Below are 13,180 nucleotides of genomic sequence, written 5' to 3' on the forward strand. Positions count from 1 at the left end.
AACACTCTCTCTCTCTCTCTCTCTCTCTCTCTCTCTCTCTCTCTCTCTCTCTCTCCAAGAGTTAAGCCAATCAGTCCCCATACCTAAGCTCCGGAGGCTCATCATTACCTTGTCCCATCGCCTTCCCACGTTGGGGGTGGGGCAGGAACTGGAGACTCACAGTTGCGTCTGTACCCTTGCAGGTACCCTGTGAGCCTGTCATCGGACCTGGAGTGGCGGCCAGACCGGTGCCAGGACACGAGCGAGGTGCAGCGCGACCCGCGCGCGGGCTCGGCACCGCTGGCGGAGGACGTGCAGGTGGATCCGCGCAAGGACTCGCAGAGCAGCTCCGAGCGCTTCTTGGAGCAGTCGCACTCGTCCATGGAGCGCGCCTTCGAGGCTGACTACGGACACTCCTGCGACTACAAGGTGGGGTCGCCGTCCTACCTGGACAAGCTGCTGTGGCGCGACAATAAGCCGCACCACTACTCGGAGCCCAAGCTCATCCTGGATCTGTCGCACTGGAAGCAGGCGGCCGGTGCGCCCCCCTCCGCCGCCGTGGCCGTGGACCCCGGGGCACCCGAGGACGAGCCGGCCAGCCTCTTTCTGGAAATCGCGCAGTGGGTCAAGAGCACGCAGGGCGGCCCCGAGCGAGCCAGCCCGCCCCACGACGGCCCTGAGCACCGCCTGTCTGCCTCCCCTCCCGGCCGCCCGGCCCCCATCGACGGGGGTGCTAGTCCCCAGTTCGACCTGGACGTGTTCATCTCCCGCGCCCTGAAGCTCTGCACCAAGCCTGAGGACATGCCAGAAAATAAACGGGGCGACCTCAACGGCACGTGCATCTCCGAGCACTCTGGCGACCTAGTGCAGACAGAGGCCTTCTCCAAAGAAAGGTGGTGAGGGCGTAGGGGGCGCTCCAGCACCCCCCCGCCGCCCGCCCTACACACACACACACACACACACACACACACACACACACACACACACACACACACACACACACACACACACACAGAGTGGGAGGCCACACCGGCTGGCCTAGCAGGAGGAGGCCCCCTCCCTTGCACCTCCACCACCCCACCCACCCCTCTCTGCTGGGGGGTTAGCAGAACACAGGAAGGATCCCAGGAGTGAGAGGAACGTCCTTTTCTTAAACTGCCTTAATAACTAGCCTTTAACCTCTGGGAGCGGGTTTGTTCAGGAGCTTAGTTGGGGGTTGATCACTTTGCCAGCGAAGAAGAGACCCTCGCGTTTTGGAAGTGGCGGCTTGCAGGGAAGCAAGGTGGCTTTGACAGCAGTCTGTAGGCCCTGGGCCGCTGGCTGGGTGCAGGGGAATCTCACAGGTAGAAACTGACAGAGGAAGGACAGTGAACCCAAGTGAAACCCAGAGAAGCAAAGTAGCCAGTGTCCCTGCCCCCAGGCCAGCGTCTGTCCACTACACAATATCTTCCTCTGCTGGGCCACGCTGGCCTTTCGGTCAGAAAACAGTCCAAGATGTCTTCCCTGTCCATTACCATCTGACCCCATTCGATGTTCTTTGATTCAGGGCAATGTTTCTTGTATTCCAAAATTAGAAACGGAGCCTTTTTCTTTCCCCAAGTCACCAAGCATATTTTTTCTGGCTTCTCAAGTGCGTAAATCTTCTTATTTGGAATGCCCTTATGTTTGCCTCACTCCTTCATGGTCTGAAATCTGTTTCAGATAAGACCAGTTCGAGGTCTGTGGGTAAAATAACTGATTTTCCCAGGCCTGTGTGCACATACCTCCTCCAGAATTTCCTATGCACTTTTCCTGACACATGCTCAGACACAGACCCAGCCCTAGTTCCCTAGGGGATGTCATACACGGTGAGTTTGAAGACAGCGATTCTGTAAACCCCTCCAGCCACTCCCCCTCACCCCCTGCCCGTTGAGGTGCCCACCATAGAGCAAATGTGTTAGGAGAGAAGATTTCACTTGGGACCTATCAGGCTTCATTAATACTGCCCTTAATTTCAATCGTCCATTTAGCCCTGGCAAAGAGCAGGCCCTAAAGAAATGCATTGAAGAGCAAGTGGCCTGGGGGACAAGGAATCCAGAAAGGAAGGTGTGAAAGGTGGGGTGCCAATATTAAGGCCCTTTAGGGATCAGGCACCAGCATGAGGACCCCACAGAAAAGGAAGGCACCCTAGGCATCCATGCTTCTCCTCATTCAGGCCAGGATGAGTTTGGAGCATACACACCCCGAGGTGCACTCACACAGAGCCTGCGGTAATGGCGTTTGGGCACAGCAGAAACATAGCCCAGGCCCCTGGAGTGCTGTGCCATTTCCACCCCTGGTGTTTAGCTCCACCACCTCTCTCCCAGCGTGCCCAAAGATGCCCACAGGAAGTCTAGCCACTCTAAGCAGAGGGTCTTGGCCGTGTTCACCCTCACCTCATGGCACCTTAAATCTAATCAGCTAACTAGGATTTGTACATTGGAACCTGCAACACATTAGAAACTTATATTTAAAAGCGATTAATCATATTGACTAATTTTTAAATGGAAAATATGTAAATATGAAGTATTTGGTTTGTTTTTTCGTTTTTTGTTGTTTTGTTTTAAGAAAAGGAAGTGTACACCGCTCCTCATGTGCCATTGGTCCTCAGAGGGCGGCTTTACTTTTTTGGTAAAGGAACAAGCTGCTGACCTTGACCAGAAGTTCATATATTATTATTATTATTTCAGAGGAACTGTTATTACTCCTCATGTTTCAAAAAAAAAAATCTATTAAGCATTATTAAACTTGATCAGGACAGGCCAAATAAAGTTTTATTGGAATGACGATGATTGGTTTGTTCATTTATGCATTATCTCATTCATTTATGTATAATCTGATCCTGCCTTTGACAATGGTTGATTCATCAGAGCCTGGCTGGCTTCTTCCTGTACCCATGAAGGCCAGTGTTTTGAGGGGTTGCAGTCAGAGGGGATGGGAGAGGAGACTCTGCACAGATTGGTGATCAGGAAAGCGATTCCAGGATCATCTAGGTCCAGCCTGGTCTTTATACTGTAGATTTCAAACCAGATCTAAGAGCCAACTCCAAACCTTCTGACCAACGTTCATCCTTTCCTCCAGTCACTACGAAAGGTGCCAACATCATGAGATTTGGGAGACCCAACCACCCAGAATGCCTGCCTGAGCCGCACCTCACAGATGCCTGAGAGTCCACCCATCTGAAGTTCACCCCTTTGTAATACTTGAGTCAAAACATTAGCCCATCTTCATTCATTCTTCAACATATATAAATATAGACAATAGGGTTTTAAAATTTTGTTTCTGTTTCTTTTGACTTCTCTGAAAAGCTCTTTAATTAAAGGAACTTTCTACTGTTGAAATGCATCTGAGCTAAGAAGAGCACCCTGCTAAGCCAATTATGGGATTCTCCCCAAAGTGTCAGCTCAGAGTAACTACCTCACATCCCTGGCTGTGAATAAAGAGAATGGCCCAGAGCCAGGCCAGAGTCCTGGTTGAAATTTTATCTTTGAGAAGCCTTGAGGCCTAGGCTGCTAGAATGTAGGAAATGGGGTTTGAGGAAGAAGGAGCTGAGAAGCCCCAACAGCAAAAAGCACAAAAAGGTGTCCCCTTCTCAAAGCAGTTACATGGGGACACGCTTAATTCTCCCTGCTGTGATGTGTGACCACATGTCAATTATCATCAAGCCATTAGTGTCCTGAGTTTTTATTGGGGATAAATTGCCTAGGACTCTGTGTCTGATAGGAGTTAGTCTCTGGTCCCTCAGAGATCAAATTGATATAGCATGGCCCAAGGCCTCAGATGTACAAAACCACTTTTACCAGGCAGGATATTCTGAGGGCTCAGAGTTTATCTCCAGGAGCCAGTCAAGGGCCAGTCCTTCTGAAGATCGGCCTTCCTTTGGAATGAACAGGGTTTGAGCAACTGGGGCCTGCTGAGTTAATCTTCTACTTGTCAGTGACTGAATATAGTTGTGTCTCCTGAAATTCTAAAGTTGCGTGAGAGTTTGTCTCATGTGAACATTACAGCAAAGCTGAGGCAACACAGCTATTTATAACAGAGATCATATTTGGTAAAATACATGTACGTATTTTTTAAAATATGCAACATTATTAAAATGTAATAATAAAAACATGCGTGCTGAGGCAGATGTTAAGCCATCTAACATCTGAGATACCTTTTCTTATTGAATCATGGTCTGCCTATGAAAGCCAAGCCCGTGGGAAGCTAGCTCCCAGCTCGTTCTGTTAGTGTGGTTACCGCCGGGGCAATTGTGGCACATGCATGATGAATTGCTTTAGGAAGCAGTCGTTTCCAGCTCCCCAGAGCTGCACTGGAACACCAAGCTGAGAGCTTCAGAGCTCTGTGGCTGAGGGAGCTCTAGCTGTGTAGCTGCCTGAGGGATGGCCACGTGAACTGAGAGACAAGACTGAGAACTGAAGATGTCAACTGTCAGGCTGAGCCACACCCAACTCCAACCCTCGGAAGATGGTTCTCTGGGGGCTTAGAGGTGAGAAGGAAGAGATCAGACTCCTCCCCTATGGGATCCTACCAGTTATGACTAGAAGGGGTGATGGTTAATTTTATGTGACAACTTGGTTGGGCCACGGTCCCTGAATATTTGGTCAAATAGTCTGAATTATTTTTTCTGTGAGTGTGTGTGTTTAAATGAGATTAACATTGAAAGCAGTGAGCTTTGAGTAAAACAGATTACTTTCTATAATATGGGGTGGGCCTGGTCCCATCAGTTGAAGTTCTGAATAGAACAAAACATGGACCTCCCCTGAGCAAGGAGGAATTGCAGCAGATGGCCTTTGAACTTCAGCTACAACATCAGCTCTTCCCTGGTGTCTAGCCTGCTAGCCTACCCTGCAGACTTCAGGTTGGCCAGCCTCCATAATTATGTGAGCCAATTCTCTCTCTCTCCCCACTCCCCCCACACCAGATAGATATGTTTCTCATTGGTTTCGTTTCTCTGGAGACTCTAATACAGAGCAGCAGAGCTTGGTATGTGCCATCTATTTTAATCTTCGCAACTGAGGAGGCAGATGTCATTATACCCATTTCCCAAATGAGAAAACTGAGGCACAGAGAAGTTAAATGACTTATCCAAGATCAGCATGACATGTAGGGGTTTGGAGCAAGGATAATAGAGCCAGACAGCCTAGGCTGAAATTTTAGTTCTCCCACTTAACAGCTGTGTGACCTGGGACAAGTTACTTAACTCTTCTATGCCTCAGTTTTCTCATACGTAAAATGAGGATAATAATGTCACCCATCTTGTAGAATCATGAGGATTAAATAAGTTAAAATAAGTAAAGCACTTAGACCAATACAGTGTTTGGCATGTAGAAAATACTATGCTATCAGGTGTGATAAATAATTTAAATAAACAAGATTATACCAATAGCAAATGATGGATCCGGAGTTCAGACCCACTAACACTTTCGATATTATGTGTACTCTGGGGGTTTTTACATTACAACAAACGATGTGGAGAATCCACTTCCTAAGTCAACAACAAAGACACCAGCCTTTGGAGAATTTGCCCAGCACACACCCTCCCTTCTCTGAGAAGTAGGCTCCTCACGCACAGGAAAAGCCCCTGCATCCAGGTTCCGTACCAAGGTGACCTTCCTGCATCACCCCTCACCCGCATCGTAGTGCCTGGACTAGGGTGAACCTGACCCAAGTTTGGCCAATCATATTCTCTCTCCTGGGGATTTAGAGCTAAGATGCTTGTCAGTCTTTGCGGTTGCTCGAACTGAAGACAGGCCAACTTTGGAACTATGGAGTGACCAAGTTCATCATGTGTCCTTAATCCAGGAGGGAGAAGAACGAAACAGGAGGATGACAGAGAGAGAGAGAGAAGGAAACTGCCCCAGTGCTGCTGGTCAGGTTTCTTTCTGTTTCAATCCCTTGCAGGGACCTGACTGTACCTCCCACTCCTAGTTTCCATTAGATACCCCACAACTGTTATATAACACCCCTTTATGTGCATCTTCTCCCTTGAGTGCACTCTGTTAGTTGCAACCAAGAAGAGTCTTGACTCAGCTGCCTGCCTTTGGCTGGCCTTGCTAGCAGGAGCCCTGTGCTGAGCACCCATACCTGACCTAGATGTGAAGGGGAGCTTTGATAAAGCTCTTCCTGTATCCATTCTACATGTCGGCATAGGTAGCTCATCACGGAGACCCTCTGTGAGCCGTGCTTTGAGAAAAGGAAGGAAGCTGGGCCAGAGTCAGGTGAACCCAATCATGAGTAATGAATGCCAGGTGGGAGGGGAGGACAGGGAGGGACTTTCAGAGGCCACCTCATCTCCACAGTTCTGCCTGGGGCTGACCCAATCTGGGCAGAACGGAGGTCAGTCAATGCCAAGAGAAGTCCCTTTGGCTTAGCACATACACCGAGTCTAACATTCTCACTGAGGATAGACATCCAGAGACCAAGGACACCAGGTTATTGGTGTAATTAAACTTCCATCAAAATCTGTGAGCATAAGAGTTTATCCAGCCAACAAATGTCCCCTGACCATAGAAAGGAGAAGAGCCACAGCTGTTTTTACCAAATGGATTGCATTAAATTAATTACATTACCACTGGACAGCTCATTCAATGCCCTCGAGGAGTTTAAATAAAATCAGAGGCGTTAGAACAGAAGGAAATCTAACACATCCAACCCCTCGCCCTAGAAATAAGGTTGTAGGATCAGAAAGGCCAGGTGACAGGGACAAGATCACATAGCAAGCTGGCGACTCCTGGCTCATAATCCACGCTCTTCCCTCTACAGAAGAACGCCCGATCTTGGGACCTGAGACATTCATGGTGGTTGGCTCTCCAGTGAGCCATTTCCAGCACCTTCTCCCTTGTCTATCTCCTTCTCTAGAGACTGGGAACATGAGCACTTGAAATGTGGCTGGTCAGACTGAGATGTCCTGTGTCAAATACATACCAGATTGCGAAGACTAAGTACCCCCCTGAAAAAAGAATGTAAAATATCTCATTCATAATTATTTAGATTGATTGCATATTGAAATTATAACATTTTTGATATCTTGTATTAAAACTAACTTCACTCATCTGGTTTTACTTTTTTTTTTTGGTGTGGCTAGCTAACATAAAAGTTTTAAATGACACAGGTGACTCACATTATACTTTTATCGAACAGTACAGTTCTAGAATGCTACGAGCTGATTAAGGCCTTAATCCTTTTCCAACAATATTACATTCCAGTGAGGTCTTCGTCTTCTCAAAGTAAAGGAGTGACCCTCACAGGAGATCTCCAGGCCCCATGCAGTCTTGCAGTCTTTGTGGGGGCAGGTCTCCTTCAAATCAAATCAGATCATAAAAGTGTTGGCCTCTTGTCTTAAAAATCATTTGTAAACCCACTTACACTGCCCTAAACAAAAAAGAGGTGTTTATTAAACTGATACGATAACGTCTCTTGAAATCTGAAGGCAAGAAGCAGAATCGAGCCTCATAAGGGACTAACCATAAGCCCTTGAGAAGCCAAGAATCAAGGTTCTTCTCTCCACCTCCCTTCACAAAAGTTTTCATGATCTCATCTTGGCTCAGCCACTTTCATTTCGTTGGAAGCCCTTAACCTGAACATCCTCCTGCTTCATCTGAGTTGAGCAAAATCAATCACTAAAGTCACCAGAACGAAGTGGAGGATCAAGACGACCTGCTTACCAGATTCCAGGTAATTTATTTTGTCTCCAGTGGTGCCAGACGTTGCATTTTACATTTGGGTCCCGTGGCTCTGAGCTGTGATTTATTAGACTTGACAATGAGATGAGTCTGCCTCGAGCATGCGAAGGAAATTTCAGTCTGAATCTGGAAGTGGAAGGAGCTGCTGCCAAGGATGGCCACTGATTTAACGGAAGGTAAGCTCCAGGCTGGAAGGGGCCAGAAAGCTCAGCTCTCTGCTTACAAAATTAGGTCAAAAGGAATGGAACATTCTTATGATAACTCGTAATTACGAAGGTCTGCATATATTGAGGATTGTGGAAACAAAACTTTGTTCATTAAAAACATAACGGGACGCGGTCAGATAACAAAGCAGTCAGGGCTGGACCTCTTGTGACTGGCAGATGTCCCCCGAACGGAGTAAACAAAGCTCTGCAGAGAAGGCCCCTTCACCCCCTCCTCCAGGCTGTCCCAGAGAGCCCACATCTCTCGCACCTCCTTTCATTATCGCATGCAACCCGGACGAAACGACGTGTTGCGCCAGCGTGAAATCCCTCGCCAGCTGAGCTAGACGCAGAGCAAGGCCTGAGAGAAAGGGACAGAGGTCACGGCAGTCTTGGATGAAACGGGGAGGAAAGGCGCGAGCCTGCAACAGAATGAAAGACAGCAGAGCATGTCACGCCCAAGCTCGCCACTTGGGCATAACAATTACTCTGAGCCGAGGGCAAAGAGGAAGCAGCAGCTGCAGGAAGGGCTCTCTGCCTTTCCTCTTTTCTGCCGGAAGGCAGGATATAAACTTTCCTCTTACTGGGGGTAGACTTATCAGCCCAGACAGGGCACCAGAGGGCTCTGAAAACAAGCAATGCTCCCGAGTTTCCTCCCATACTTTTACCTTCCCACTGTTTGCTCTAACTGCTTTCCTTCCTTCGTCCTGTCATTTCTCTGCAGATGGATCGTCCTGTGTTGAAATTCAGCCAAAGTCCCAAGCCACAACTTTGAGTTACTCTCTGTATTAGGTTTCGTGCGACGTGTTACACACGTTAGTGCATTGTTATTTCTTCTCTTGTTAATCTCTCTTTTCGATTGAGTCCCACTGCAAACCTGAGAGGGGTAGAGGCAAAGTTTTGCCTTCCCTGAGAGGACCTTCAAAGGAAGAGCGATGAAGACCAGGTAGAAGAATCACTGACCACTTTGGTGAAGGAGCTGGAGGTTGAACGGGACTGAGAATGAACAGGGGAAAATTCTCTAGGGAAAGGTGGAGAAAGGCCTTCTGGGAAAAGCTTTTTCTGGATGGTGAATCTGAAATCCCGCTCATGGGACAGAGAGTCAGGTCAGGACAAGAGCCCGTGAGGAGGCAGAGGGTATGAATCAGTGGCGACGAGGAAGGAGGACCATTCAGACCAGAAACCCCAGGAATGCGGAGCAGCAGACCTTGGCCTTCACTGCCACAGCGGGAGCCTTTACCGTTCCAGGTGTTCCTTCCCTGGGTTGGCTGGTTACTGATCTGAACCCTGAGAGGATCGTCTCTCCACCTGAGGACCGTATTACCATGTTCCCAGGCCACGCGGCACGAGAGCTGAGCCAGCCTTGCGGTAGCAACAGCAGAGAAGCCGTGTTCTGTCTCTTCTCTGGCCTGATACGCCGGACGTTCAGCCTTAGCCGATTTCTTCTCCAAGTGTGGGCAAAGAAACCGTCTTGGGCACCTCGACCCACACCCACCCTGTCCTCCTCCTTCCTCTCAGGCTCTGAAAGGCCATGCTTACTGTTGAGGTCAAAGGGACCCAATGTCCAAGTGGCAACTGCTGGGGTGGCAGTAGCCACAGGGAAGTCATGGTGAAGCCCGGCTCAGAGCCCTTCCCGTGGCTGCCAGAGCTGCTGACAGACCCTACGGATAAGCTGTTTCAGCTTTTCCTGCCTCTTCCTACTGCTTCGAGGCTCCCTTCTCTATAGGGAGGAAGGAGGGCGGGCAAACGGGCTCCTGGCGGGGCGTCCCCACCAGCCTCTGAGCAGGAGCAGACCTGTCTCGCTCGCTGAGGCTCAAGCCGCAGTCTCTGCTGTGCAAGTGACAAACAGGTCGCTCGAAGGTTCCTCTCTTGTGGAAGGAAAGTCTATTGACTTATGAGAGGGAGGAGGGAAACCTGCCCGGGGCATAGAATTAGACCTTGTGACGGGGCTATTAGAGTTTCATGGACACCCAGCCTGCTGTGAGGATGATTATCCCTCCAGCCCACCAGCCGACCTCCTCCCCGGCTCTCTGCTCCGGGAAGGCGGAGCCGGACGCCTGCCCCCGTGCCCAGGCCGCTCCCGGCAGAGGGCCCTCACCGGCGCCTCCTCCGGCGGCCTGCCAGGAGCACCCCCCCCCCCCCCCCGCTGCCTGGTGCCGTTTTTGCTCTCCCTTCTCTTCTCACACCCTCCGTGGGGCCACCGGCCCGAATCAACCCCTCAGTGTCTCCCATCACTCATTCTCTTACTCGTTTCAACCCGGCCTGAGGGAGACATTTCGTTTGCACAAACCAGCAGAACGACACAGGCCATCGGTGTTCTTGGTCTGAAGGCCCAAGAACTGCCTCTTTAGGAGGAAGTTTCCTGGAGAGGCTGGTCTGAGAATCGAGCTCAGAAGTGCCGACTCAGTCCTATTATCTGTCAAACGGGTCTCACCGGCTTGGCGCCCAAATGTGGCCGACATGCGCAAGAGTGCCAGGGCTCTGGAAGTGCAGCATAGTGTGAGGTCCTGCACACACGTGTAGTGTGACGGATGACCTAAACACGGGGAGTCAGGGTGCACACGCACCTGCATGGATGGCTCCAGCACCCACAGGAGGTCTCCTTGGGACAAGTTTCCACAGCAAGAGCCTTCACCCCTGCCCCCCGCCACCGCCCTCGACAGGCCCAGACATGGTTCACGCAACAATATCACTGGTGAAGTGTCCGCTATGGGCCAGGCATAGCACTAATAGCTGGGGAGGCAGCATGAACACGACCAACCCTCTCCTGCCCTACAGGACCTCACCTCCGGGCAAGGGGTGTCAGAAATCTACCCACCATCGCTGCTCCTATGCTTCGAGCATCACCCGTCTGACTCAGGCAAAGTCTCAAGCCGGCTCTCCCTTCGGGGACTCATACCGTCCATCTGCCACTCCTGGGAAGCCGTGGACCTAAAATTGGATCAAATGCCTGGTGATGGAATTACCAGGAAGAACGAGGAGTTTTGGGAGGGGGAGAAACGCGGGCAGCAGGCAGGAAGGAAGAGGGGGAGAGTCGAGGAGGAAGCAGTCAGCAGCAGCTGCAGAGGCCTGGAGGAGAGGATAATGAGGTCCGACGGGGACAGAGTGGAGACAAAGGACCGGGCAGGAGGAGCGGCCTGTCCCCTGTCTGCTGACCACCTGCTCCAGGCCGGAAGGGGGCAGCGAGCGTCCCACGGGCCCACGGCGCCAGCCGGGCTTGCTTCTGGACAGAGGTAACCTCGACCCCTCCCTTTCCCACCTCCCCATTGCTTCTACTCAGCCGAATTCTGAATTCGCCAGCCTTAGGTCCACGGTATGATTTCAAGGACTCCAAAATAGGCCTACACGCAAAAAGCGCCCATAAGGTGGGGGAAATTTTTTCCCTGTTAGAGACCCCCCCCCTTCCCCTTGAGGGAGGGGGTTTTGAGATGCCTGTCACCTGTCAAAAGGCTGCAACAGATTTCATGCCTTATCAGTCTTTCTCACCTCACTGTTATAGAGTTTGTCTTTAAAAAGTGGAGACACCCTGCACGGGTCTTGTCAGAAAGCCTTAGGGAAAGAGAGAAGGGGCCTTGCCCCCGAGTGATGGAGAGGGAGCAAGGAGGGGAGCCTATCCCAAGATTAAAGGAGTGGGGAGAGGGAGAGAGGCAAAAAGGGGGGGACGCAGAGATGGGGGGGGGGACGAGGGAGGGCCAGTGCCTGAACAGTGGCATCCTGTTTTCCACTTACCTCATCTGGCACAAGCCACTCAGGGGCTTGTTTTCATATGGATTAGGATGTTACTCGATTTGGTTTTGGTGTATTCACCCCCACGAGCTATTCGTCCTAATGTGTGTTGTCTCTGACAGCTCATTCCCCAGCAGCTCCCCTAGTTCACAAGGCCAAGACCAGATGGGAAAGCTAGAGGTCATGAGAGATGGGGAGTGAACCTTCCGTGCCCTTGGAATGGGCCCCTGCAGAAGTCGGTGCTGATGGTCACCCACATCAGCACTTTTTCCAGCAGGCCGGTTCCTGCTCTTTCGTGCATGATTAAGCCAGAAACATAGTCCACTGTGTCTCCGAGATCCTGACTTACAGACCCAGCACCTGGAGCCAAACTTGCATCAAAATCAGGGAAGAAATGAAATGAGCAGGAACCAATTAGTTTAGGGGGGAGAGAGAGAGAGAGAGAGAGATGCTGGTTGTGCTCTGTTGAAGCCACAGTTTGAATTTGATTCTTGGGCCTCATCGAAACGAGGACATCTGGAGGCCAAGAGACCATTGGTGATTCAGCAAGTATCCGTCTGAAACTTTTCCTGTCACTCAGAGATCGGGTCAGGCCTCTCGCCCTCCCGGGTCTCTGTTTCCTGACCCACAAAACAAAGACAATTAAAAATCACTTCAATTATTCCCTCAATGAACAAATATGGAGTGAGGATTACTATATCCCAGGGCTGTGGAAACAGATAAACACGACATGCCTTGAACGAGTAAAGGCTGAGCTAGTTGGTTCATCCACCTCCAGCTCCAGGATCTCTGAGAGGTGAGCTCCCCCCGAGAGGCGTTGGTGGAGCAGATCAACAGTCAAAGGCTAAAGGTAAACTATCTACCCCAGGATTCCCAAAAGACAGTGGTGAAGAGAACAGGGAAACCACAATACAAACAAACAAACAAACAAAACTGCAATACAAGAACCCATTTGGAAAAAAGAAGAATGTAAACCACGCATGGGAGTCACTGGAGTGCAAATAGCTAGGACTGCCCATGCGGGTGTGAGCCCAGTCTGGCTGCTCACGGTTTTGCTCCCTCAAGGGATCTCCCTTGAAATTTGCCTGCCATGGGTGTTGGAAAGCATGTCCTTTCTGGGGATCGTCCAAGATTAGCGGCCCATTCTCTGGGAGCGGTTTGAGGACTGCCCTAGACACTATCTGCCAGCTCTGGGATTTCTTCGGCAATAAAGCTTCCTTTAAAGGTAACAGACTTCCAGCTAATCCTACATACTAGTAACTGGAGTTCTTGGCTAGTTTTAATATTATGGTCTAGAATTGGGACTGGACTTGGCCTTGGAGTTCTGTCCACCCCACCCCAGCTCCCTGTCCCTCAGTTTAACAGCATCCCACCTTTGTAAGTCAAACCTGTAAGTGGGGGTGACCAGGCTGGTCACCCTCTCTAGGCTGTATCTCAGCTACATCTTCAAGATAAAGGAGACTTTATCCTTTGTCTGGTGGAGGGCCATTAACAGGCATTGCTTAATGAGTTCTTTGTAGTTAGAGTGTATAAGTCCTTGTTTTAACAAGAGAAATACAAAATTAAGAT

The 13,180-nt window shown here is 50.3% G+C and overlaps 1 protein-coding gene across 2 annotated transcripts in view; it reads left to right on the forward strand.

Moving 5' to 3' along the window:
• The window catches only part of MAPK4 (mitogen-activated protein kinase 4), a 130,648-nt gene extending 127,864 nt beyond the window's left edge, over positions 1 to 2,784 (forward strand). For both annotated transcript variants that reach the window (XM_036230047.1, XM_016148769.2), the window contains exon 6: positions 183 to 2,784. In XM_036230047.1, the coding sequence (XP_036085940.1) occupies positions 183 to 879 (697 nt within the window). In that variant the 3' untranslated portion in view covers positions 880 to 2,784. The remainder of the gene's footprint in view (positions 1 to 182) is intronic.
• Positions 2,785 to 13,180: the final 10,396 nt, after the last annotated feature.

Source organism: Rousettus aegyptiacus, unplaced genomic scaffold (assembly GCF_014176215.1).
Source record: "Rousettus aegyptiacus isolate mRouAeg1 unplaced genomic scaffold, mRouAeg1.p scaffold_m13_p_12, whole genome shotgun sequence".
Taxonomy (NCBI): Eukaryota; Metazoa; Chordata; class Mammalia; order Chiroptera; family Pteropodidae; genus Rousettus; species Rousettus aegyptiacus.